The sequence below is a fragment of the Lottia gigantea genome (assembly GCF_000327385.1).
Source record: "Lottia gigantea unplaced genomic scaffold LOTGIsca_35, whole genome shotgun sequence".
NCBI classification, from domain to species: domain Eukaryota; kingdom Metazoa; phylum Mollusca; class Gastropoda; family Lottiidae; genus Lottia; species Lottia gigantea.
Genome location: NW_008709190.1, coordinates 340,142 through 367,569, shown reverse-complemented (window position 1 = coordinate 367,569; position 27,428 = coordinate 340,142). Strand labels below are relative to the sequence as shown.

General features: G+C 33.1%; 2 protein-coding genes across 2 annotated transcripts; one reads left to right on the top strand and one right to left on the bottom strand.

Annotated features, from left to right (window-relative positions):
- Window positions 1-1,122: 1,122 nt before the first annotated feature.
- On the bottom strand, window positions 1,123-8,272 carry LOTGIDRAFT_162630 (hypothetical protein; the record flags this gene model as incomplete). The annotated part of the gene is made up of 6 exons (XM_009058643.1): window positions 1,123-1,609; window positions 3,417-3,529; window positions 4,690-4,810; window positions 5,061-5,119; window positions 6,901-7,002; window positions 8,036-8,272. 6 exons carry the CDS (start codon window positions 8,270-8,272, stop codon window positions 1,123-1,125), a joined length of 1,119 nt encoding a protein of 372 aa, XP_009056891.1.
- Window positions 8,273-13,051: 4,779 nt separating this feature from the next.
- On the top strand, window positions 13,052-23,860 carry LOTGIDRAFT_62240 (hypothetical protein; the record flags this gene model as incomplete). The annotated part of the gene is made up of 10 exons (XM_009058605.1): window positions 13,052-13,174; window positions 13,445-13,769; window positions 16,085-16,195; window positions 16,310-16,432; window positions 18,740-18,840; window positions 20,371-20,428; window positions 20,743-20,826; window positions 21,831-21,963; window positions 23,034-23,133; window positions 23,708-23,860. Coding segments are annotated over 10 exons (1,311 nt in total), but the record flags the coding sequence as incomplete, so codon positions are not given.
- Between the last annotated feature and the right edge of the window lie 3,568 nt (window positions 23,861-27,428).

Sequence of the window (27,428 nt, the reverse complement as noted above, 5' to 3'; positions counted from 1 at the left end):
TCCAAAATGGTTTTACGCGACTACGTTTTTTATGATATGTTTTTGGTATTGGTTTAGGTCCTTAACCTCTAACACGATAACATCACATAAGTTGTCATATAGCTTGTCAATCTCATTTTGTGACGACCTAGAGGACGATATTTTATCGATGATGTTCCTAATTGCAAGTTTGCTTGATTCAGATTGAAACAAATTGTTCGATATACGATTAAGTCTAATCGGTTTCGGAGTTTGATTTGGAAACTGATTACCATCGTGGTTACTATTAGTACTGTTTGCAGTTGGTACACAGAAATCAACTATAAGAAAGCAATGGTGTGGAAGTCTGCTCCGATTCCCTAGTAAATGATGCAAATTACCCTGATCCACAAGGTCTGAGGTCAAAATAACATTAAAGGATTGACACATGGGGAGGACTTCGTGAGGAACACATATATAATCCACCACCGATCTACCACGGCTATGAAGGAAAGTGAAATTGTCTGAACTTGGGTTAAGCCTGCCATTGACAATGCACGTTTTGGAATCCCTGAGAAATTCCAGAAGTGCGTGACCATGTTGGTTGATTTTTGTGTCAATGGATACTCTTTCTAGGGTATTGTCTAGTTCGTTGTCTACGTCCTTAAGAGAACCAATTCTTGCATTGAAATCGCCACATAGAAAGACTGCGTCGTATTTGTAATGAGTGTGGAACTTTGAAAGCAGATGTGAGTAGAAACCCTGGGCGTCACGCCCCCACTGGGAATTTTCTGGTGAAAGGTAACAGCTAAACACGAGAAATGTAAATTCTCTACTTTAAGAAGTTAGTGAGATCCCTAAGATTCCGTATGAACGGTCCAGAATTGTCACAGTATATTCCTTAAGTATCCATTCTTTGATTAAGAGACCAACACCCCCAGAGCCTTTAGGTGCAGATATGTGTGTATTTATTCTATTAAGACCATACCATTTCCACCCTTCTGCATCTATAGTTTTTGTATCTGTTAGGTGTGTTTCGTTTATGCTTATTATATCAGCCTTAGATTGATTGATAAGAGCAATACGCAATTCTTGGTTTGAATTAGTCCACCCACAAACATTTATATGAGCTATCTTTATCTTACGGTTAGAGCTTTCGGATTGCTATTGAGGCACATTATCGGCCGACAAATCATTTCTCTGCTGGGATAGTATGAGTCCGTTCGTGTTGACTCTTAATGATCCAGGATTGGGCGGTGCTCTTAAAGTGGCTTTCGCATTGCTTTCAATACGACGTTCAACATATGATTTTGAGGATTTCAGATACACATTTGAAAAATCTTGCGACTTTTTGAGGTTCATCTTTTTTCGGAGAATCTTAATTTTCTGTTCGGTATTTTTGAAACTGATTTTCACAAGACCTGGTTTATCGTATCGCCTTTGTGGTATCCGTTTGGTAGCTGTGATCATCACAGGTGAATTCGGATCAAGAGCCAGAGTTTGTATAAGATGTGTATATTTGTCGGTTAGATTCTCGGACTCTTCGTAGTTTAAATTAAATGCAATTATTGTGACGTCATTGTTTTCAGTAGGGTCGCGGTTATAATTACTAATTACATTGCTCACGATAGTATCTTCAATATTGTTCATTCTAGACTCTACACATTGAACCTTGTTAATGACTAAATCAATCCTAATACTTTCACCGGCCAAATCAAGAGTTAGCTCATCACTAAGTGTTTTAATTTTTCGAATCCATATTATTCAATAAGTCTGATTTTAGTGAATCCAATTTGTTTTCGAATACCGTTTTAAGCGATTCCTGATTGTCTTCAACTATGGAAACTTCTGATATTAAAAGAGCCAATTGGGCAGAAATAGTGTCAATTGATGCAGAGGAGGTGGGCACTGTGGTCGCCATTTTATTCAATTTGTTTTCTGGTTTAGGCGTGTCCCCTTCACTATCCCGATCTCTCTTCTTCATGGGAATAAATAATATATATAGTCAATGCTACTTACAGCTCTAGTTTTCGAGCCTTTAATCCAGTAGCTACAAATATATAACGCTTATACAGCACTCAGGTCACGCTTCAATACAGAGTAAACAAAAAGAAAACACGTCCTCTCTCAACGCTGTCCTCTATATGATTATAAATGATCATACCAAATTTCATGTAAATCGGATGAAAACCGTGTTCACAAACAAATTTTGACACATTTTTCATAAATCAAGGGAAATAACTCAAAAACGTTCATCGAAAGATTGTCACATTTGAACTTGTCTAAGATCTTATCATTATAATTGATCACACTAAATTTCATTTAAATCGGATGAAAATTGTAGTCTCTTTTGTGTTCACAAACAAATTTTGATGAGTTTTTCCCAAGTCAAGGGCAATAACTCAAAAACCGTTCATTGAAAGGTGGCCAATTGTGGACGGACGGACGGACAGGGCCGACGACAATATACGATCACATTATAATGTGGACGTATAAAGATTAATGGAGGTGACGACTTAAAGGAACAAATGCGTCGATTTGAGTCTTGAATATATGTAAATTATGTAAAGTCTTCAGAAGTACTAGAAATGTATGAAAATCACATAATTCCTTCACAATTATCTCAAACTAGGAATTTCTTTTCCTATTTCTATAGATGTCTTTTCTATATATGGCAGTGTCTCATGAAAAGACGACTTGATTTTTTTAACATTCAAATGCGGATAATTCTGGAAACACATGGATTTGAAGGCCCAAATTTCGACGGTGAGCTGTGAACACTATTACTGATTGACTTAGTCAATTTTATTGTGTAATATAATAGTCTTTATCACAACTTGTCTCACATTGATATATACAACGTGTATCAAATCTAAGGCCTAAAGCATGAGACAGAGGAATACTTATAAAAAGAGTGCATTAGTGTTTTGCTATTTCCGCTTAAAATGTTTTGATTCCTTAAAGTATCATTTGACAGCATTTGTTGATACAAAATAAAACTAGAAATGCAAAAACATCAGAATCGAAATGCAAAAACCAGCTACCCAAGAGTTGCATTTAAATGTGATTTGAAGGCTTTGTATATGGCCTAATGTGTCTTTAATTGGAATCTAAATCATGCAATCTATTAACTACTTCTTTCCATTTAAAAAATGCTGTTCTTTTTAATATGACTGACTCAATGATTTTAATAACTTTGGAAATGAAATTTGTATCGAAACCAGAAATGAATATTTTGTATGCACAATCTAGTAAATCTTTTTCATCAGAATGTGTAGTAAGTAAATTAGACAAAGTAGGTATGTCCCTTTTTACCCTTAATAGAATGGTGGACAATCTGTAAATTTCTCACTTAAATAGCACCAAGCTATAGCATCTATTGTTTTCACAAAATAAATATTCAGAGATAGAGCGACAAAATACATGTGTCGTACGAGAGTGTACTAAAATGTACTTACATGATATCAAATACTTGAGAAATATCAAATGTATTTGATACAGGTTTATTTGAACACATCAGATCTTCTAACAAAGTTAATATGTCTCTTGGGTTGTTGGTAAAGTCACTCACCTGTCAAATTTATAAGAGTTACAACACAAACATATTTTATGTAATAGGTACTGTCTGATACACTATAGAACCTGCTGTTTATTTACTTTAAGTAACTTGACTCATGATCTTAAAATCAAGTTCAACCAGACAATACTACAGTGAAACCCCTTTAAACCACATCCTCTATAAACCGGATTCCTCTGTAAACCGGATTCCACTGTAAACCGATACATTTGAAAAGTCCCAGCCATTTGGTCATTTCCCAAGCTCAAATTTGCGTTAAATTAGCTGATTTTCGAAAGTTTAGATCATAAACATGGAACGCCCTAGCAAACGTCAACATGTTATGCAAAGGGAAATAAGATTAGAGTAAAAAATTGTTAGTTATTATAATGACATTGCGTGGTGTCCAGTTAACATCATAAAGGGTGATAAAGTCATACACAGATGTAACTCTGTTATATTGCCCACTCCTACTGGTAAACCGGCAACCCCTCCAAACCAGCATTTTACAGTAGTCTGACGGCCTGTTGGTTTAGAGGGGTTTCACTGTATTAACCTCTTATATAAAATGAAATTATAAATCTTATTATAACAATAAGATAAGACAACTCTTCAAATGAATAACTAATGTGGCGAAAGTAGCTCAATTGGGCACATTTTACCAAGTATCAGGTTACTATTTTTCTAACTCTAGTTCATGAGGCTTTTGCTAATAGGGATTGTAAAGAGGATTTCTAAAAAGTTTTTTATGTGTATTGGGGACACTGATTGCATCAATTTGCACCATTCTAATTTTCAATCGGACGTCTGTGGCTCATGCAATCCACTAAAACTAAGTGTTTGATGACTTTGATAAGGGCCTTATGTAATACAAGCATATTTTGCAATTAGTGACGCCATCAAATACTTTGTTTTTTTGGAAATGCCTCAACAACAAAAAATCTTTTTAATTCACCATTTTCCCCACTAGATTCTTCTACAATATTACACTACAGAATTAAGACTTCGCAGACAGTGGAGTATTTTGTTGTTAAATTACTGCAAAGATCACAAATATGAATATTGACTGTCAATTCGTAGTTAAATTTGACTTTGAGAGATTGGAGTTCAATAATTTGTAGTAAAAGATATTTGAACTGCCAATTCAGATCTCATACATCAAAACTTATACATACCCAGGTTGCTCCATCATCCAATACAAGTAGAGCAAACTCATGTTCAAAATGTAGCTTAGATTTACTGTTTAAAAACAAACGTAGGGCTTTGAGTAACACTTGTATTTGAGAAAATTTATCTCTGAAATATAATAAATCAACTACTTAGACATATTAAAACAGAACCTGAAACATGTTGTTACTCTGAGTTTCACTCTGTTTGATCATCAGACATCTGACCTATTTCATGACGTAAGCTGAGTATTTACAAAATTGTGTCTGTTCAGAAAAGGGTGACACCAACAAACGCTTTATATGGATGGTACGGTTTTGATTGGATGAGATTTTAACCTTTGGCCAATTTGTTTCCATGAATTTTTAACAATACTTACCCTGCTCTACTTCTAAATGTATCCTTCTCCATTTCAGAACAGAGATCTAAACAAATTATCTGTAAAAAAAAATTGATATGGATAATACTAATGTTTATAAGAGCTGGATTTCATCTCAGTTCGAGCTAAATCCTTAGCAAATCTAATGTTCTGCTCTGCTTACATTATGTGTTCTCAAACTCAACAGCGCAATGGATGGCTCGTTTAGCGATTTGTTGTGTTTGTGGACCGCTACAGAGAGCTAGTAAGGTGCCAAAATTAAATCTGATATTTTTTTATGACAAGCTTTATTGGGTTAAAAATACTAACTTTGGGACAAGCCGTTGGTAGAAAACTTGTAAGATTACAATTGAAACTTACAATAGAAATCACAAAAGATATGAAATTGTTATCATATGTCGCACATAATCTGACATGATTTGTATTACCTAGCCTACCTAGGTTTTTTTACATGCTCTTTTTTATCTCGTCAGTTGAAAATGGATTATTTCTATTTTGAGCCTGATTTGAATCAGAAAATGTGTTTGTTTCATTTTTGAAATATTTTTGATTCCATAATATTGACCTCAACAAAAATTCCGCAAATTGACTAGTTTAGCTTCATAGTATGAAAATCTACGATTCTTAAATCTAACAATACTCATTTCAGTGCATTTTTTATTTTGGTAGGTGTGGTAGGTTTGGTACATGTGGTAGATGCGGTAAGACGGTTTGCTTTTTGATTGCAAACGAAAGTCAATTCACAAAATATCGATTTTTGGCCACATTTGGAGGTTGTTACGAGTCTTGAATATATGTGAGTACAGTCTTCCTAATTACTAGAAATGTACAAAATCGCATAATTCCTTCAAAAATACTTCAAACTAGGAATTTTACTCACTACATGTATTGCTATATATATATATCTTTTCTTTATATCACAGAGTATCTTAAATTGACGAGTCACCATTTTAACATTCAAACAAGGATAAATATTGACACACATGGATTTGAAGGCTCATATTACGACAATGAGCTATAAACATTTTTACTGATTGGCTGGTCCCTCTAACATGGATGACCTTCACCTTTTACATTTTTTAAAATTGTCCCTTCATCATTTGATCTTTGATTTTGTACTTTTTACATTTTCTAAAACAGTAACTTTCAAAACTTTTAAGGCTGATACCTCGTGACCTTGACCTTTGGTGACACTGCGACCTTCACACAAGTTTTTACGCCTGACGAGATCTATCCAATGGTATCAAACGCACTGCTTTGTTTTCGTTATTTCAAAAAAATATGATTATGTGTTGCCTAATCTGAAGAATCTGTAATAGTTGCAGCAACATTTTCACAGCCCCGTCAACACGGGGGCTCGGCCCCAGCAAGCGAACATTGAGCCCCAATAATTGACCTATAACAAAACCATATTCAGTTCAGCAATGCTTGATTATTTGCCGTGACTTCGTCAGTTTTTTGTTCCCTGTCAATTGTAACTCTCTTATTTTCCCTTGCCTCAGACACCTGTATTCTGATTCGAAATAAGTGCATCCCTGTAATGGCCAAATTAACTGTCGTTTGTAATGTTTTGATTCATTGTTTGGAGTTGTCTTCCTTGTTTGGAACGAGACTAATAGTCTTAACAGAGAGTATAGATAGACTATCTCTGGTCCTAACGTCTTTTTCCGAGCCTGAACACATCTTGATAATCAAGTCTTAAATCGGATAACCGAGTACGTTTACTGAGAAACATCTTCTTGACCAAAATGAGAAGTTTTAACGGTCTATAAAACGGTTAGAATTCTTTATCATACAGTTCTTTTATTTGCATAAGTTTTTGGTTATATTATTGAAACACCTTGGGTCCGGCCATTAGATCAAATAAATCAGCTTCAGGCATATTGATGATATTGACAACAACGACAAAAATTCCAACAATTGTGTGTTTCCTCTTGTGCAGCTGCAAAAGAAGTTCAATGTTTATGTTTCGGTAACAAGACCACAGTCATGTTCCGTGCATGCGGCAACAACCTCAAGGGTACAACCTATGGGAACAGCCACTTAGTAAACAAAGGTTAATCAAAACTACGTCAAACTACTAAAAATACAATTAGTACTCTCTGTATTTAATTAATCCTTATATAACAAATTTAGTTTGTATAAGTGGATAATAACACATTTAGAAATAATTGCACAATATTGTAACCATCACTTATAAAAATGAAAATTTTGTATTAAAATTTCAGAATGACTTTTACAATTTGGATGTTAAGCCCAACGCAGACTAGGAACATTTCTGTCGACGAACAAAAACATTGAATATATTTGTTTTCCGTTATCCGCAGATGACAAACATAATTCCGCAGACGACAAACATTTAGCTCGAACAATACGCCAGTGCCACGGAAAATCACATGACCTCAAAATGGCGACGTCCAAACGAAAATGTAAAATTGCCTTAGCTATTTTATTAATTTTAAAAAGACGCCAACGTAGACGGCGAAATAGGAGCATTTGGGTCCGTACCTGGATTCGACGTCGTAAAGAGCAGAGTGTGTTCGGCAACCTTGTACAGGAGCTGTCGGCTGATGACCCAGCAATGTATCAGCAATATTTCCGGGTTGACAAAGATGGGTTCAACACAATATTGAGGCAGATTGCGACCACATATCTTCCAAAATCTGCTCCTTCTCCACAGTCCAAAATTTTGTGTTGGTGGATTCATTGGACTTCGCCATTTTGAGTGTCATGTGGTCTGGCTTCGATCGCTGATTGGTCTTTCGTCGATGAATGTTCGGTGCTAATGTTCGTCGTTAACGCAGGCATGTTTGATTTCACGAACAATTCTCACGAACATTTTTGTTCATGTTTCTGTAATCCGCAGACGGTGAAAGAAATGATCGAAAGAAAATTTTTACGATTGTTTGCTTAAAATGTTCCTCGTCTGCGCTGGGCTTTTGAGTGCTTAAAGGGATTTAGTATCATATACTTACAATTTTCTCAACACAATTCACATTAGGTAAACCAACTGTTAATGTTTTTTCATCTTCCTCAGTAAGCTCTGTGGGTAGATAATTCTCAATACATATATCACTATTTCCAGGTTCATTAACTGGTTCAGAAACAAGTTCATTTGATGGGTTCACATCCTGTGGATCTTTTTCAGAATTAATTTCAGTACCATTTTCTTCTTCCTCTTTATTTATCTCTAATACATCACTTTCCTCCATTGTAAGTTAGTGCCTAAATGACTTTTGTCAGTTCCTGAAAAATATAAATAATTTGTGGAGAATGGGATGATGTTCTTTATATCTCCCAATGGATATTTGCTAATAATAATCACTGTTGGCCTTTGTAAACCACACTCATGATTTTTCAACAAGATGGTCGAAGTCAACAACGACTTGCTTACAGATCTAAAATGACCATACAAAAAACACATAAAACTCTAATGCAAAATTAACTTGAGCTATTCGAGACAAGAATGGGGTCTTGCTCATAAGCATTTTGAGAAGCTAATAAATTTGAACCTCTATGTCAATTTGGTTTCAAGTTTCAAAGATAAGGGCAATAACTCATAGTAAATATTCGATTCGTCTGATTTTCAATAGGGTTCATCCTTGGGTGATTACAAACACTCACACCAAGTTTCGTCAAAATCCATCAAGAAACCAGCTCTCTATCGTGTCCACAAACAATTCAAGAACAAGGGCACCTATACAGTTAATATAATTACAAACACTCACACCAAGTTTCGTAAAAAATTCATCCAGAAACCAGCTCTCTATCGTGTCCACAACCAATTCAAGAACAAGGGCAATAATTCATAGAGTGAGAACGAGTTACACAATACAGTTAATAGAATGAAAACGCTAAGTCATACAAGATGTTTCTGTGAAAAAATCGATAGGATCATCCTCATAATGACATTGACCTACAAAATAAAAATCAAAAGAATCGGTAAAGAATAGTAGCCAGTAGAGTGAACAGACCGACGAACAGCCAGGGTTTTTACAATATACGCCTAAAATATATTTGAAAAGACATCACTGGTAAATATTCAGGTTATGTTGGATACACAGATCTGTGACCTTTGACCCTGCAATGGGCTAATTACAAAATGAATGTAAAATGAGGCTTTTCTGAGTAACATGAAGTGACATTGGCAACATACAGAAAGTGGACTGTAGAGAGCATATTAATGACCAATTTTGCTCAGTTTCCTTCATTTTACTTCTTGTAACAAAGTTGACAAATTCAATTCTTCACATTAAGCTATTGTGGTTGTTAGGCAGACAGATTTCAAACTTTATGATGGAATAAATGTACACTTTCAAAATCTTGGCATCACTTCTGGTTTTGAAGTTATTACTTCTGGTGGCATCACTTCCAGTGGAATTATACCGATTTTTAATGAGTATTGAAGTCACATTAGAAAAATATTGCAATTTTCTGGAAACTTTGAATGCTTCTATCACAACTTTCACAAGAACTTGACCTCGGATGACATTGATATTTACAGTAATACCGGTAATTACTATTGAACGAAGTATAACATGATGTTATTTATATTATAAATCCAACACATGGTTCCTGTTTTAAGGGTATCACAGAAATTGGATTTAAAACACTTAATAATTCTTTCTGATTTAGCATTAAAATATCATTTAAAATTCTATTTGTGTAACATTGGAGTATATATATATATATATATCTAAATAATGATGGTAGTAAGGACACATCAGTATAGATACCTTCTATCCTCTTTCTATCAAAAATGCACTATGTCCAGTTTGCGCATACAAGGACGTTCTGGAATAGATTAAAAGGTGCCATGCATTACTGAAGCATCCTGGAACCACCCCAACAGCCTAATTGACCCATATGACCGAATTTTTTCAAACTTGAAATATATCTCAATATTTGATTTGTGATTTGAAGAAAAATATTGAATTTGCACAGTGCGCATTACTAACAATCTTATTTCTTAAAATTTGGTATGTATGTGTATAGTCTAATTCTGAATTTAACAGAAATACTGAATTTGCGTGTTGAGTAATGACTATGCAAATTCAGACCACTTTTCAAAGACAAGACTTTGGGTGGTCCTGAAAAGGACTGTTTGATGTAGTACTTGATTTGAAAAATTACTTTATTTGAAAGACTATTTCATTCTTTTAAGAGAGTTTGAAGTTTGCTAAGACATTGTTCCTATTCTTAAAAAAAAAAAGTGGTCCTAGTGTGTTATGAAATGTGATCCGGTATGGTAAGAAAATTATTTTTGTTCAAACAAAATATGTAAAATAGTGTTCAACTGTTAGGAATTGTTTAAAACTTGGTGGGAGTGTGTTATGATTATGAAAAGAGGACCGAATTTGCTTAAACATTGTTCGGAGTCTAAAAATAGTGGTTCAAGTGTGTAATGAAAACAGGTCCGACTTTTTAAAAAAATAGTGGTCCAAGTTTGTTTTGGTCTAAGTTGTCCTGATTCCAATTTAGTTAGGGTTCTTTGTTACAATAGAGGTAATAATCTCTGTTAAAGGGATACTACGTCTATCATAATGCTACGAATAATAATGCCTCGTAGGAGATTAAGGGACTCCACGAAAAAGCAATTCATATAATTTAGAATGAATAATCCACCGCTGACACAATTTTCAACGAATATCAATCATTGGCAAAGTTTGTTTGTATACACCAGAAGATGATTGTTTCCTTTTTTAGCATTGATTACCCGGATTCTTTTTTTCATCGCTTGCTCACTTTGGGTTAAAATTCTGATTATAGTTTTATTATCGCTTTTTCAAACTTGATAAAGTGTGGGATGCATATTTATTTAACCAATGGTCACTATTAAACACATATAAAAGCCACAGGACGAGTGTATTCTAAGACGTAGTATCGCTTTAAAGAATCAAGATAAATGATTGACTATGATCCTTCAGTAAAATGGCGTCTGTACGATATTTCATATTTTCCTGCTACGTGTTGATATATTATTCTTTACGTGATGTGCAAATTTGGCATATTTCAACACACGATTATTTCACAATTTGGCAATAAATCTTGTCTACAAAGAGCAGAAAAACTACTGACAGCAACATCGTTATGTTAGGCGTTAAACTCAATTTAGAACCTTCAGATTCTTGAACTGCTATGGTGGTAGGCCTACTCAATACAACAGGTAGGTGCATCAGCTGATTCTGGTCGAAAACTCAATTTCAATAAAATCAAAAGAATGCCTTGATTTTTTTTTTACATTGTTTTTGATAGATTCAGAATCAGGTGACTGTGTAGTAGTCTGATAACACCCAAAACATCATTTAAAGAAAGGATCTGATATCTTTGAGTCTTACCAAGGAAACCTAAGTTCATAGGTTCTATAATATAATCTTCATAACTGCTTGAGCAATTTTTACCCTATCAAGTCGAGTTCTTGAATCAGACATTTACTTTCGTTTTAGACCTCAATAATCATGAGTTGTCTCCTCTTGCTAGACTAGCGTAGTCTTCAACCCAACTGTTTTTTGATCTTTTGAGGGTTAATGTTTGATATTTTTCTAAATATGTGTTAGAGCCATTTATTGTTTTGAATTCCTTTAGAACCGAAAAAGAATGATAATCGAAAACGTTCCAAAATTTAGATATAAAACAGCTTTATATTGCAATTAATTTTAGTTAGAGAGTATACAATAATAATGGTGATCAGAAAAGTAAATTCGTGTCAAAGTTTTTGCTATGAAACATAGTTGGTCTGTATATTACAAATATTTTGACACTTGGGTCGTCCTTGACTCTATGAATGAAATATATAACTCTTGTTACACCTGACGCTTTATTAACACTTCTCTCCTTTTTTTTATTTCAATCAATTTAAGCTTAGGTTTTAGAATCTAGCTTCACCTATAAAAATTAAGGTCTACTAGTTCCTATCGAATTTTACTGATTACTTTTATCAGAATCAGAATATTAGCAATTTATTAAGACTTTTATTGGGTACATTTGTCTATTACAAATTGTGAAGCAAACTGGTATTTTCAACAATCATGAGAACATCTATTCTCTACTTCTTATTCAAAAAGCATCAGTCCACCATTTCACAAATCAAGTAAGGACATATACTGTGTCATTAGGCCTAGAGGATGTTAATTAAAGCGAAGTCAAAACCGGATCAAGTCCTGTGTAATTGAATCACATCTCAAAGCATACACTTAGATTTAAAAGTCCTTCTAATAATCCTTCTATAATCTATTTCTCTTTGCAGTTTTATCAGATTATAAAAAAAAATTCAAGCTATTAATTGTATAGTTGATTCAAGACTTATCTAAGATAACAGCCTAATATCGATTATGAACAACTTAAATGATACAGATTTAGAAAATAATAATACCTCAACAATAAATAACAATTCAAATAACAATAATAACCCAGCTAGTGTCAATAATAATATAGTGACTGGCGCTACCAATGATGGTGATGGAGATGAAAATGATGAAGAAGATGACGGAGTTGAAGGGGATGATGATCAACATCAGTCTTTAGGTGGAGCCAGTATTGATGTCCTCTCAAGTGAAAGCCCTGGCTCAAATAATGTTGAAGAAATTGAAAGAGACAACACCACTTCTGTTAATGAATCAGACAGAACTGAAAATCCTGTAGAATTCTCCAATTCCGAAAGTAATTCTGGACCATCTACAAGTGGTAATTCTGAAATGGCTAGTAGTGGATCATCCAGGAATGACAAATCAAATGGCTCTGAAAGTAGTCAAAACAGTCCTTCCAATAGTTCTGATATGACAGCTGAAAATGGCCGGTCTACCATGCCTAATGAAAATTTTGAAAATAATGGACAAGTTGGGACAAATGCAGAAAATATTGGATCTAATGGAAACAGTCCTTCTGTGAATATACCTGTAAATGATGAAACTACTAGTGCTACACCAACTGGTAATCTAGGATTTGGACCACGTACTGTTCCACCTTTGGGAAATAATCGTCGCAATCGGAATAATCCGATTTTACATGTTAGAGACAGACTGTTTCATACATTATTTTGTAGAATTGCTATCACTTACGCAAGAGCTTTTCCCAAACCACTAAGAAGATTCCTGGAATTTGCAATTTTGGTAAAGGTGAGCTTTTCACAACTTTTTTTAAAATTATTTTACCATTTCTCTTACAATTGATTGATATTGTTGTAGTATGAAAATGGAAATTTATGTCCACATGAAGTCTGGAGTTTGTAAACCAAAACTGCTTTATCTAGTTTTTAACTGTAGCTGTTATCTTGACAAACAAATTTGTCTTTGGCTCATCTATATTCACAAAATGTCTCTGGTTCTACTTTTCAGTCATGAATCAGCCAATCAATTGTGTAGAAACCATATTAATTTGTGTTTTAGGCATTGGTAGTGTTAGGAACGCTGGTCTATATTCATATAGTGTTTGCTCGAACACCTATAAACTGCTTACAAAGTGTACAGAAAACCTGGCCGAGGCATGGTATATTGAGAGTAGAAATTGTAAATAATGCATCTGATAATTATAGTATTATTAATTCGTATGAGAAGGAATATTCAGATTATCAGTTTATATCTGACAGTGATCTAGGACCTGAGTTAACTCTAGCATCTTCTCAATCGTGGAATGAAACAGATTTTGATAGTGTCACAAGTTCTGATAGTGGTAATGATACTGAAACTGAAATTAGACTTGAAGACATAATAGGTAAGCTCTTACAAATGTTTATCAATTAGTCATCGTAACTGTGAAATAATGATATATATTAAGAGTATTTTAGAAATTTTTATTCCTATAGCCTCTTGAGAAACAAATAATTAAATGATATCTTGTTGAAGACATTCTAAAAAACTAGCAGAGAGCCCTTGAAAGTGAACATTCTTTACTCTGATTGGATAATATCAGAGGTCTCTCTATGTCTGGTAATGAATCAATTTTTTTTGTACCCTGGCTATGGATTTGCTGGTTGAGATGATGTAAGGTCAAACAACGTCAATCTAACAAGATGTGAGGGGAAAGACTTGATAATGCAATCTATACAGAAACATGGTGTCGTGAATATATTGGGGGGAAATCACAATACTTTCTTTACTTAGTTTGTAACTCTACATAATATAATATAAAATTACACCTTGTTTTAATGCAGCAAGCTCAAGATTAGGGAGGAATTTTCACATGCATCAAAAATTGAAAAGATTAGATCCAAAAAAAAAAAATGTTGCGTTGGCTATAAAATAACCTGTTTTAGAACTAGGATCTTTGATATTTTTTTCACATGTACTGAAAATGCATAAAAGCATACTTTTATGAAACTACCAGAAACGACCAACGAAAACATGAAACGACCAGAAGCAAGCAGGAAAACAACTTATGGTGTATAGTTTTCACAAATTTAAGCAGAAATTTCTTGCGACCAACAAAAAACTGAATGCATCTTTAAGATTTGAACACTTTGTAGATGTTGAAACAACAGAAGATTTTGTAAGTGTTGATACACCAGTCGTTGATGATAATATCACTACTGATGATTTAGCGGAAGAAAAAACTATTTTTGAAGATGTACAAACAGAGCCTTTGAAAGATACTCTAACAGAACTAGAAATGCTTGCTAAAGCAGGTAAGAGACTAAATTATTGAATTATTGTCTGTGTGTACAGAGTGTAAGCTGGTGTGAAAAGATTGTAACTTTCTATGTGGTCACATGTAAGGCATATATATAGCATAAAGTATTTAAACTTACTTCAAACTTACTAATTCTAAAATATACAATATAATATAATTGCCCTTCGTCTTTGATCAAAACATTACACTCCATTTGGTTTGATTCCCGAATTATACTAAACTTGTTGAAACCTTTTTTAAATTTGGTAAATTTTGTAGCTCTGGCATTTGTTCTTCAAGCACATTCAAATATTTTCTATATTATATATCTTTGTGAAATACATGACTAAATACTAAAATGATTGCACTTTCCCCTAAAAAATTCTGCTCCAAATCAATTAAAAATTCAGTTCTTGCCTGCTAGTGGGGCTTAGTCCAAGCTTCTCTATGTCTGAGAAGTGCCAAAGTGAATGTGGTAAATTTGATTAAACACTTTGCAGGATTTTGATGCAAAAAATGATTTTGCCATAATTCTGTGCGAGTTAAAATATTAGTCCCAGATTTTTAGAAGACAAGAATTAATTCTTTATAACTGTAACATTGTCCATTAAGTTACTTAATCAGAACAACCTAAGTAAAATTCAAAAAAATTAGGGCTGGGAATGCCCATGGTTTAAGCATGAGAAAACTCATTATGAAATATAGGATTTTTGATTCAGTCAATATTGAGAAATGAAAACATTAATAATTTTTTTGCCTCAAAAAATGTTACTGAATTGGTGTGATTAATTTTAATCTCTGCCACTACTCTCATCAAATTTGGTGTGATCATGAATAGTTTATTGCCCACGACTATGAGTGGACTTAACAAAATATTTTTTTGTGAATATAATAAAAACAAATTTAAGGTTACAGTGTGTTGAATTGATAAGATCTCTGATGAGTTCTCATTTGACAATTTTGGGGATTTTGGAGTTATTATAGCCCTTGACTTTTAAAGTAAAACACATCAAAGTTTGTATATGAACACAACAGAGTTTTCTATCAAATTTGATGATACTGGGTATAATCATTGAAATTGATAAGATCTTGCACAAGTTTGAATTTGACAAAGTTTGTGAAGAATGGGTTTTGTTTATTGCCCTATACACATTAAAAATCTATTCAATCACCTATAGGAAGCAGCTAGTTTAAAAGAACCTGAAGATTGTCGAAACGTAGTGTGTAATAAAACTAAGGAGTAGTATACCATACAATTGTATTCCGTTATTTAATGTGATCTCTACCCCTAAATGTCGCTAAAGGATTAGTTTAAAAGAAAGGTTGAATATCGATGGTTGTCAAAATAATGCTAAATAGATAAAATTGTAAATATAATTAGAAACATATATTCCTTCATTTCCTATTCTTTTTACATTTAGTATGGCCAGAAGAGAAATATATTGTAGAATATGCCCTTGAATATGGTTTTTTACGTTTATCACCCAAAACTAGAAGGCGTCTAAATATATCAGTTATGCTGGTTACATTGGGTAAGTTTTTATGGTTTTTGTTCCAAAAAATTACTCATTAAATGTTTCTATTTCAACTTCATTTATATCAAATTTTACATTGATATATAAATACATGCTACGTGGTATTTTCAGATCCATCAAAAGATGAATGTTTTGGTGATGGTTTTAGTCGATTTTTGTTAGAAGAATTTCTGGGTTATGATGATATTTTAATGTCTAGTATTAAGCAATTAGCAGAACAAGAAGAAAATAAAGGTTTGTTGATAATGTGGACAACGTATTATAAAATGTGGATCAGAACATGTTTTCAAAACATCGAATGTCAATTTGGTGTGCGAAAAGTCATAAGACAGCATATTGTTGTTAGGTACTGATTTTTAAATGTATACTATTTTGAGCCACCTGTTTGATCATTTAAAAAGACTAACAGTAGATTGTATCTGGTAAGAATAGGCTTTGCACATTAACGATGTGTAGACTTTTAATTAAATATGATTGAAAAATTAGATTATTTGACCAACAAGAACATATATTCATCAGTGGACTTAGAATCAAAACTACTCAACAGATTCCCTCTGTAAAAAAAACCTGAGTATTTATTGAAAACGCGTTTTCAATGATTCAATTATTTTATGTATTTATTAGATTATAGAGGGATTCTGTTAAGTTATAATACCAGGTAAGGCCACTGATTGGCCAAGTTCGAGAATTTTAATTTTATGATTACTAGGTGGTATTACTTAAAGATTTTGTGAAATTTTTTTATCATCATTAACCCAAAGACACGGCATCTGAAAGATATGACCTGAAAAGCCAGTTTCAAATCATTTTGTTTTGCCTAATGGGTATTTTCAGTGTAGTCTTCTTACTGGGTGAAAGAATTCTAGCCATCCTCTTCATAATGAAAGGTTAAAGGGATATATGTGCTATTTTGGGGGGTTGATTTTAGTCTTAAATATATGTAAATAGTCTTCAGAAGTACTAAAAATGTACGAAAATCACATAATTCCTTTAAAATACTTCAAACTAGGAATTTTACTCACTACAGTATAATCTGCGTAATTTGACATACACTGATACCGACAAACAATGTCAGATTAGCAAGAATTTCAGAGTATTCAGAATTTTGACATTTTTTAACATGTGCCACGTGTTACTATTTATAGCTCAGTGACTCAAGATTCTACAGACGGTATCTTTCTAATAATAAGACAATAATAAAAGACAATTCAGTTGTATACGTTATATAACAAGAAAGAAGTGGGGATGTCCAAGTTTAGATTTGTCATTGATCCCATTGGAAAGTTTGCAATCTGATATCAAATGGAGGGCCTATTGAATGTAGACTGTGTTAGATCCGTGTTGGTGCCGAGTCTGTTGATTATTAGGTAGTCAAGATTTCGACTGGAGTGTCTCGGTAAATGGAAGTGATAGGCGACTAGTGTGTCCCTCTTTGGATAGATAGTTCACTTCTTTAGCCTTAGCTTTGGCTGACTTGGTTGGTGGAAAAGTAGACTCCTTGTCTTTTAGCCGATGGATTTTCTTCTACCACGGCGGTTATAATACCGAGTGTTGAAAGGGATCACGACTGCCCGCGGGGGTCACGAAGTTAGCCATAACTGGTTGTATACGTTACTATTATTTAATTGTTCATATTTTGAGCTACTGTACATACCCTTTTTATTGGATTTAATGTACGAATTAAAATGTCACTTATTGTTGTCAGACGTAAACCAAATTTCATAGCCAAATATTTCTGTGAAGGTCACAGCACTTTTTCATAATCTCCAATAATTTGCTGTTTCTTATCCAGAGACACATCAGTACAGGCAAGCTTCACAGGATGAGAATTGCTAGCTTGAGAATTTTGATAAAGCGCGAAACAAAGAATACGGTGTAATGAATGATAAAAGTACCCATGCCATTTGATCTAAAGGTAATGACCTTGATCTTGAAGTGAAGTCATTAGCGGTGATTAATCAGCAGAATTTAGTTCAGCAATCCTTTGTTTTCATATGATTTGATCCGGATTATCAATAAAATAAGCGATTATCTAATTGACGATAAGTGATTAAGATGAGTAGATGTCAGATTATACAGAGTGTCGGGACCACTGATTAGGGTCGTAATTTGTAATACACAGAGTGTCGGAGTACTCTAGAGTTTTTTTTAACTACCCTATCGGGACCAGAAAAAAATGTCAGATTACGCAGAATGTCGGAATACTCAGATGTCAGATATCACAGAGTACACTGTATTTCTATATATTACAAAGTATCTTAAATGAGTCATCATTTGTACATTCAAACACAGATAATTCTGGACACACATGGATTTGAAGGCTCAAATTTCTACGATGAGCTGTGAACACTATTACTGATTAGCTTAGCTAAAAAAATTCAGTTCCTGAAACTAAAGTATGATTGGTCAAAAAAATGTCCTACCTGTCTCTTGTAAATGGCTATATTATCATAATCATTTTTGGCATTGTTTTTTAATCGTAGTTGAGGATTGTCAAACTTTGCTGCTTAATCTTATTTTGATCACTGTTATTTTAAACAGGTTTTCTACGAAATGTTGTAACTGGTGAACACTATAGGTTTGTTAGCATGTGGATGGCGAGAAGTTCCTATGTAGCTGCTGCATTTATTATGCTAGTTTTTGTAAGTAAAATATTTGACCACAATTTTTATGTTACTGCTCTTGTTTTCTATGAATAAAATTCGTGAAAGAAAATATTAGTGTCTGCCAGGTCTGTTCATAGTAATGGCTGAAATAGAATGTCAACTGCTGCTTTTTTATACGCCCACATGCAAGATGGGCATATATTGTAATCCGGTCCGTCGGTCCGTTCACATTTGGCTCGTGCTCACTCTATAGGCTACAATTTTTTACAGATTCTTTTGATTTTTATTTTGTGTGTCAATGTCATTATGAAGATGATCCCTGTTGATTTTCGTGATGATCGGATAATTTTTCACCGAAATATCGTGTCTGACTAGACGTTTTACTCTATTAGCTATATTGTGCAACTCGTGCTCACTCTACAGGCTACAATTCTTAACAGATTCTTTTGATTTTTATTTTGTGTGTCAATGTCATTATGAAGATGATCCCTATTGATTTTCGTGATGATCGGATAATTTTTCACCGAAATATCGTGTCTTACTTGACGTTTTTCTCTATTTGAGTTATTGCCCTTGACTTTGTTAAAATGCGTGGAAATAGTTTGTGAGCAGGATTGAAGCTACAGTTTCAACCGATTCTGATGAAACTTGTTGTGATCATTGGAATTGATAAGATCTCGGACAAGTTCTAACTTGATGCATTTTTGATGTACGGTTTTTGAGTTATTGCCCTTGACTTTGTAAAAATGCGTCAAAATTTATTCGTGAGCACAATAGATGCTACATTTTTCAACCGATTCTGATGGAACTTGGTGTGATCATTGATCACAGTTTTCAACCGATTCTGATGAAACTTTGTGTGATCATTGGAATTGATAAGATCTCAGACAAGTTCTAACAAGAGATATTTTTGATGAACATTTTTTGAGTTATTGCCCTTGACTTTGTAAACATGCGTCAGCAGTTGTTTTTTGCCCTTGATTAGAGCTGTGTGATTTAATTGTTTGTTGTATTTGGGTTATTGATATTGATTTTAAAAAATTTTGTGGAATTATTCAGCATAAATAATTTCTGTTTTATTACTTCTGACAGCTGCCAGTGGGCATATGTTAACTTGCAACGCAAGCTATCTTTAATTTCTTATTTAGGTTTAAAATGACTCAAATCAACACTAAAAACTACTGTATTTGTTAACTAATAAAGATGGGTGAATAGACTGAAACTTTCCCAAATTTGTGTCTGAAAGTCCATCAAAGAGACAATTCATCCTATACAATAATAATAATATTGTGGTTTTGGATTTATTTTTTTTTTTGTTCGTCATCAAATTGTTTAGGCTTATATGCATTGGGAAGTTTAAATGAATAAGAGTTGTCTTTTGACATTAATGATGCCAAAAGCTTTGCTGCTGTGTGGTCTTAAAGCTTCTTTTGCGACTGCTTGTTATGTTACTGCACAAGTGCTTGTTGAATTGAGCATATTTTAACATCAATAGCACATAGTTGTCAAAAACTGTCTATGTTTTAAATTATTGACATGATTATTTTTTACTTGTTTATATTTTAGACAATATCAGTATCAACACTACTAAGATATTCTCATCATCAAATCTTTCTGTTTATTGGTAAGTTTATGTAGTTTAATTAAAACTGGAGATTACTAATAGTTAATTAAGCAGTTTGACCTAGTTTTGGTGTTTGGCTTTATAATGGCTCAATATTATTAGTTGAAACCTTCTGAACAAATAGGTTTTTCTTTTTAATTTATTTTTCTAAAATGATGAAAAAAATGGACATGATCAGAGATAGTAACATTTCACATTTGTATATCACATCTGAATAGTAATTTTGAAGAACATAGTTTCAGTAGTGTCACACCTAGGTATTTGTATGATACAGTGATTTAAAGCAAATAATGATATGAAATGTTCTATTTCAGTTGATTTATTACAAATGTTAGAAATGAATGCCAGTGTTGCTTTTCCTGCTGCACCATTGTTAACAGTTATATTGGCTTTAGTTGGTAAGTTAAAATGGTTGTTCAATTTATAAGTACCTCATAAACATTCTACAAAGGCACAATTCCTGGTTGATTTTGATGAAACTGGTTTGAGTGTTTGTAATCACCCAAGGATGAACCCTTGAAAAAATGTTTAGTATAAATCATTGCCCTTGTTTTTGAAAACCCAATTAACCTTAAGCTGCTGAACACTCTAGAAAGCACAAGTCCTAGTGGATTTTGATGAAACTTGAAACAATGAAACTGGGTGAAATTGTTCTTAATGAATCAGAAAGGAACCACATGAAAATATATAAATCAGAAAATATAAGTCCTGTTTTTTTGAAAAACAATTTTACAATGGTTGAGATATTATGTTTTGGCACAAATGCAAATGTTTGCTCTCAGTCTTATATCTCTAAACAATATTAACATGTAAATGTAATAGAGGCTATAATCTTAATCAGATTGGATGAAACTTATTATAAATATGTGTTTTCCACATATACAAGAAATATTAAAACAAATATAGGAATATGGCTTGGTAAAATAATTGATCAAATGTCAACGTTTAATTTTCTTTCACGTACCCATTAATAAGCAGTTTCCCTTCAGCACATCACTTACCTTAACTAAAGTATAATAACAGATCATAGCAATGATTGATCATGTTATTATAATTCTATGATATACAAATAACCCATGGAATCAAAATTTTGGACATGATTTTTATTTAGTATTTAGAAGATTTCTCACTCAAAATATTTCGATTATTAATTGATTATTGATCGAAATAATATCATCGATAATCAATCTGAATTTTGTAATCCATATCTAGCCCTAAATATTGTAAGCACCCATATTCCTTGCTACTCATGCCATTGAGAATTATCACATGCTACTTGTTTCATTAAAGGTCAGTTGCACTAGTTTAGAAAATGGAATGTGCAAAGATGTGTTTAACAAACCATATAGCCAATTTTATTGACAAGTAATTGTCCTTTTGATAGATTTTTTTATTGTTCTAGGAATGGAGGCTATAATGTCTGAATTTTTTAATGATACCAGTACAGCATTCTATATCATTCTTATTGTTTGGGTAGCTGATCAGTATGATGCTATATGTTGCCATACATATATTAGTAAACGACATTGGCTTAGGTAAAAAATTGTTATTTATTATTTGCCCACATTTCAATGTTGGCATGTTTTATTGTTGCCCCTGTCCAGCCTTCATTCCTAAATGAGTGTCAGACATCGGTTAGTGACTGGCAAAGTACTGTCTAATGGTTTACCAGTGCAGTCTGTCATTTATACCCTCAGTCATATTTCTCCAATTATGGGAATTTCCATTTTGATTTTTAGGTAAAATTCATTGTTATGTGTTCATTATCCTTTTAACCAAGTGATCTATAAAAAACAGTTGAAACATTTTAGTTGCTGCAAACAAGAACTGTTGTCACAAGTTTGCATTGAATGATAAAATTTTGAAAATTGATTAATGATGTTCAATCACAATGCAGAACAAACATTGCACTTTACTCAAAACCTTACTTCATGACCATTGAAGTTTAGATAAAAATGTCTGTTGGCCTAACTGACGCTGTCCTTCTGTGGAACTTTCTGGTACAAATCACTGCTGTGATACTTTCATTTTCTTAATATTTGATTGGCACACTTTGACTTTTGACTGGTGAGATATACCCTTTGCCGTTTTGCCATTTTGACTGGCACACCACAAATCCTGATTCATAGGCTTGATATATGTACGGTGTATATGACTAATTATACAGACTGGTTTGGTTTTTTTCAAGAAAAACTTTTAAGTTATTGCACTTGACTTGGTCTAAAATATCTGTTGAACGCAAAACAATTTTGATATATCTGAGATGAAATGTAGTATACTTATGAAACGCAGCCATTTTTTTTACGTAATATTAATGGTTTTTTTAGTTAATGTCTTTAACTTGGCCAAATATGTCCAAATTGGTTATGAACAAGTTAGAACTTGGCAATTCAATTCTTATTGTTACTAGATTTTTAAAATTATCTTTTTTTATTATTTATTATTTGAAAGAACTTTCTTAGAAATCCAAAAAATCAATAACACTAAAACTAAAAAAAAAAACCTTTTGCATATGGATCTCATGTTTTACTGTTACCAATTTCTATATGGAAATTTTGAGGACAGCATTTTTATGAGCTCAAATTTACATTTTGTTTATTTTCAGATTTTTCTACTTGTACCATTTTGCATTTTATGCTTATCATTATCGGTTTAATGGACAGTATAGTGGTTTGGCTTTATTCACATCATGGTTATTTATTCAGGTATGCTTTTCATTATTGAAATCAAGTATCTTCCCCCAAGCCCCATTGTCAGGAATGAATTAGTGCTTGGGCTCAGATTTTGTACTCAGATAATTGGAAGAATTAAAGGCCCAGAGAACTTCTGACTATATTGAGGTGCCAAAAACATATCTTAATCTATGTATCTTTTTGATTTTGTACAATGACACTGAAAATGAATCAATCTCTGCTGAACTGAAAAGGGTTTTTCTGGGGCTTAATTCTCACTTACTGGGGCCCAACCTCCACGGCCCCTACCCTACCGATGGACAGGCTTCCCCTCTGAGAGTAGCATCAAGGTGTTTGATACCAGCAGGATATTTAATTTGAAATTAATGTGAAAGAGTCATTGTCATTGAATTTAATTTTTTGAGAACAGTGATTATGTCACTGGCGATAATGCTTGATATTTGGAAATAATTTCTCTATATAATTTGATTGATTCAAAACAAAAGATTTCTTAAAAATCCAAAACCCTGTCTGTTTCTTATGGCTTGTTGACAATCTTCATGTACATTTTTAAATGGTTGAAATAATTTCTATTCTTTACTTTCAGCATTCTATGATATATTTTTTCCACCATTATGAATTGCCTGCTATTCTTCAACAAGCTCGTATACAAGAAATAATACAACAAGGTGGAAATAATGAACAACCTGGGGGAAACGGCAATAATAATGCCAGTAATATGAATACTAATTCAGGAAATAGAAATACTAATACTGAAAATATAAACACTAATCCAGAAAACACAGATACTAGTCAAGGAAATACAACTGCTAATCCAGAAAATTCAACTGTTAATCAAGAAAACACAACAACTAATCAAGCAACTGTAAATGCTAATCAAGGCAATATAAATCCTAACCCAAATGATGTAGGAATAGGAAACGCTGGTCTACGCATTAATGCTAGAATGTTAGAAAGAAGTGTGAATGATTTGTTAACCTCTTTAAATGCACATATCAATCCTAACAATGCCAATAGGCCTAACGAACCCATAGAAGTTAATCGTGTGCGTGTTTATACTCCTGGAAACTTCATGCGGATGTGTTTTCGTTTAGCAAGGAATCCTATGAACAATGCACCAGAAGAAAATATACGGTTGACCAATACAGAGACTCCTAATATGGAAGATGTATCGAATACAGCAGAAGTGAACACATCTGAATCAATAAGTGATAATAATTCTTCTAATGTGATCAATGACTCTGAGTTGAACTCATCCTCACATGTATGTGCTGGTACTGAAAATACTTTAGAAACATCTGATACTGTGAACAATTCAAGTGTCAATAACCTTAATTTACCAAATTCCTCTTCAGAAACCTTATTAAGTGATTTATCAAATTCTAACCAAAGTGTTCTTAATTTTGAAGATAAATTTGAAGATACTTGTAAGGTAAATGCAGAGTTGGATACTGCCTCAGCAGTGGCAAAAAATAGTTTTTCGGAATCCACGTCCAGTTCAAGAAATCAGTCAGCCGTAACTTTGGAAAATTTAAAGACTGCTTTAAGTTCATGTGAGATAGTAAGTGAATCTAGTTCTATAGATAGCAAAAGTCTCTCACAAACTGATTCAATTTGATTATTATATTCTATATTAACTGTGGACGTTGTTATCTGTCTATATACACTGACTGATAAACAAAACAAAACATTTCTGTAAAGATTTATTGAAACTTTAAAAACAAACCCAATGAAATATTTAAAAAAAATATTTGATATCAGTGAAAAATGATTGTGAATTAAAACTCAACTGAATTCTAATGTGTGGATTTGCTTTCTCACCTGACAAGCTATCTTTCAATATCTATGTGTGATGATCAATTCTTTGTTATGATAAGGCCTATTTTTTGACTGATCTGATACAGATACAGCCCAGGAAAGCAGGCAGTCTATGTCGTGGTCCCTCTTAAATTTGAGGACAGTGCATTTATCAGAAATTTTAGGAAATTCAAATTTTCCCCTCCAAGACAATTTTAGAGAAATTTCAATAGATTGCTAGAAATTTTACCTTCTAGTAATTCAGATATGATCCAGAGGGAGATGAAAAAACTTGGTTTTGGACTTGATATCAACTTTTGAATCAATTTAGTTAAAATTATTATTTGTCACCTCACATAAGGATGGTAGACTCTGGATGTTTTGGGATTTAGACATGATGTTGAAACTTGAATTGATGTAAGAATTTTGAAGATGTGTAATTATTTTGATCAATTATTTGTTTGGTGAGAGTTTTTTTTGACCACCTCTGTTGAATCTGGGATGTTCAGTTTTGATTGCTGAGTCTTGAGTCAATTGTAGTGATATACTGTATTTGTTACCTCTGGGAAGTGGGAAGTTTCCTACTAGGAAGTTGTAATTACCACTTGATTCTTTTCTGGACACATTTGAAAAAATAATACAGACACATGCGCTCCAGAGAGAAATATTTGCATAAAAATTATATCATGTGTCCATTATATGATATAGATTTGTTGTCCAACATTGAAATGTCATATGTCATGATCTGGATATAATTTTAGCAACCTGAGATCTCCAAGCACATTTAACGAAATGAGGAAGCATTGTATTTTCTTTTGTTTCCCCAGAGGTAAGAAATACAGCAATAGTTTCACATATTTATTGAGGTTATTGAATTGCAATTGAATAAGAAGTTTTTTTTATTATATTATAATTTGTTATATGATCATATTGATTTAATTTTTATTGTGATTTGTACCTGCCAAGGTTCAATATAGGCTTTATTTATGAGTCAAAAAAAACTTTTTATTAGACGCCATGTTTCACAGGAATATTACTTTATTCTGGCTATTCTTAAGATAGTTATGTTGATCTTTTTTTCCTCCCATTGTCAATAGCCAGCTTTCTTATATAATGGAATGCGGAAATTTGATTGGATTGTAAGATACAGCCTCAATCAGAGGCCTCAACAGAAAGTATGTGAACAGATGGCATAATGTTTACAGTCTTTCTGTCCAGCGATCTGATTGGCTGTATTCGTTAGCCTACAATGCAATCAAATTGATGCATTTCATCATACAAGAAAAGTGGCTTTTGCAGTCAAGGTATATGACGAATAGTGTGAGCGTATGCCTTTTGTGGCAACCACTCATGTTCAAATATTATACAGTATTGAGAACTGGACTAAACTTTTTATTTAACATAATTATATTTATAATCTAGAGCTGTAAATAAAATATTATTAAAATTCTTTCATATTTATATGTATGTCTTCTCTACATATATCTGTCCATTTAACCATGTTGGCTTCTAGTCAAGCAATCAAGCATGTTAGTGTGCAGATTCCATGCAATCTTTCTCTTTTGAGAATATGTCCTTTGGTAAAATGAGCTCTTGGTTCTTTGAAACTTTGTATGTATAATTGAATGCACTGCTTTGGTTTTGGAATGTTCATTTTGTTTTTCTTCAAATTCTGGTCAGGGCCCAAAAATATGTAATTTTGACCAAAAAATTTGAAAGAAATAGATAAATGGAGGTTGAATATTTCAAACTGGTCATTGTTACTGCCAAATATTTTTATATTGTCGTCGCCCCTGTCCGTCGGTCCGTCCGTCAACATTTCATGTGAGCACTATAGAGACTACAGTTTTTATCTGATTTTGATAAAACTTGGTTTGATGCTTTAGATTCATAAGATCTCGGTCAAGTTTGAATTTGACATATTTTCGATGAACGGTTTTTGAGATATTGCCCTTGACTTAGAACGCCTTGAAATTTGTTAAAAATTGTTCGTGAGCAGGATTGAAGCTACAGTTTTCATCCGATTCTGATGAAACTTGGTGTGATCATTGGGATTGATAAGATCTAGGACAAGTTCTAATTTGACGCATTTTCGATGACCGGTTTTTGAGTTATTGCCCTTGACTTTGTTAAAACGTGTTGAAATTTGTTAGTAATAGTTTGTAAGCAGGATTGACGCTACAGTTTTCAACCGATTCTGATGAAACTTGGTGTGATCATTGGAATTGATAAGATCTCAGATAAGTTCTAACTTGACGTCAAAAGTTGTTTTTGCCCTTGATTAGAGCTGTGTGATTTAATTGTTTGTTGTATTTGGGTTATTGATATTGATTTTAAAAAAAAATTGTGGAATTACTCAACATAAATAACTGGCATATATATATGTAATTGAATTCAAACTAATAAAATTTCTTCAATATGAGAAAATTCATACTTTAATCACTAAAGACTGTTTTATCATTTCTGACAGCTGACAGTGGGCGTATGTTACATTGCCTCGCAAGCTATCT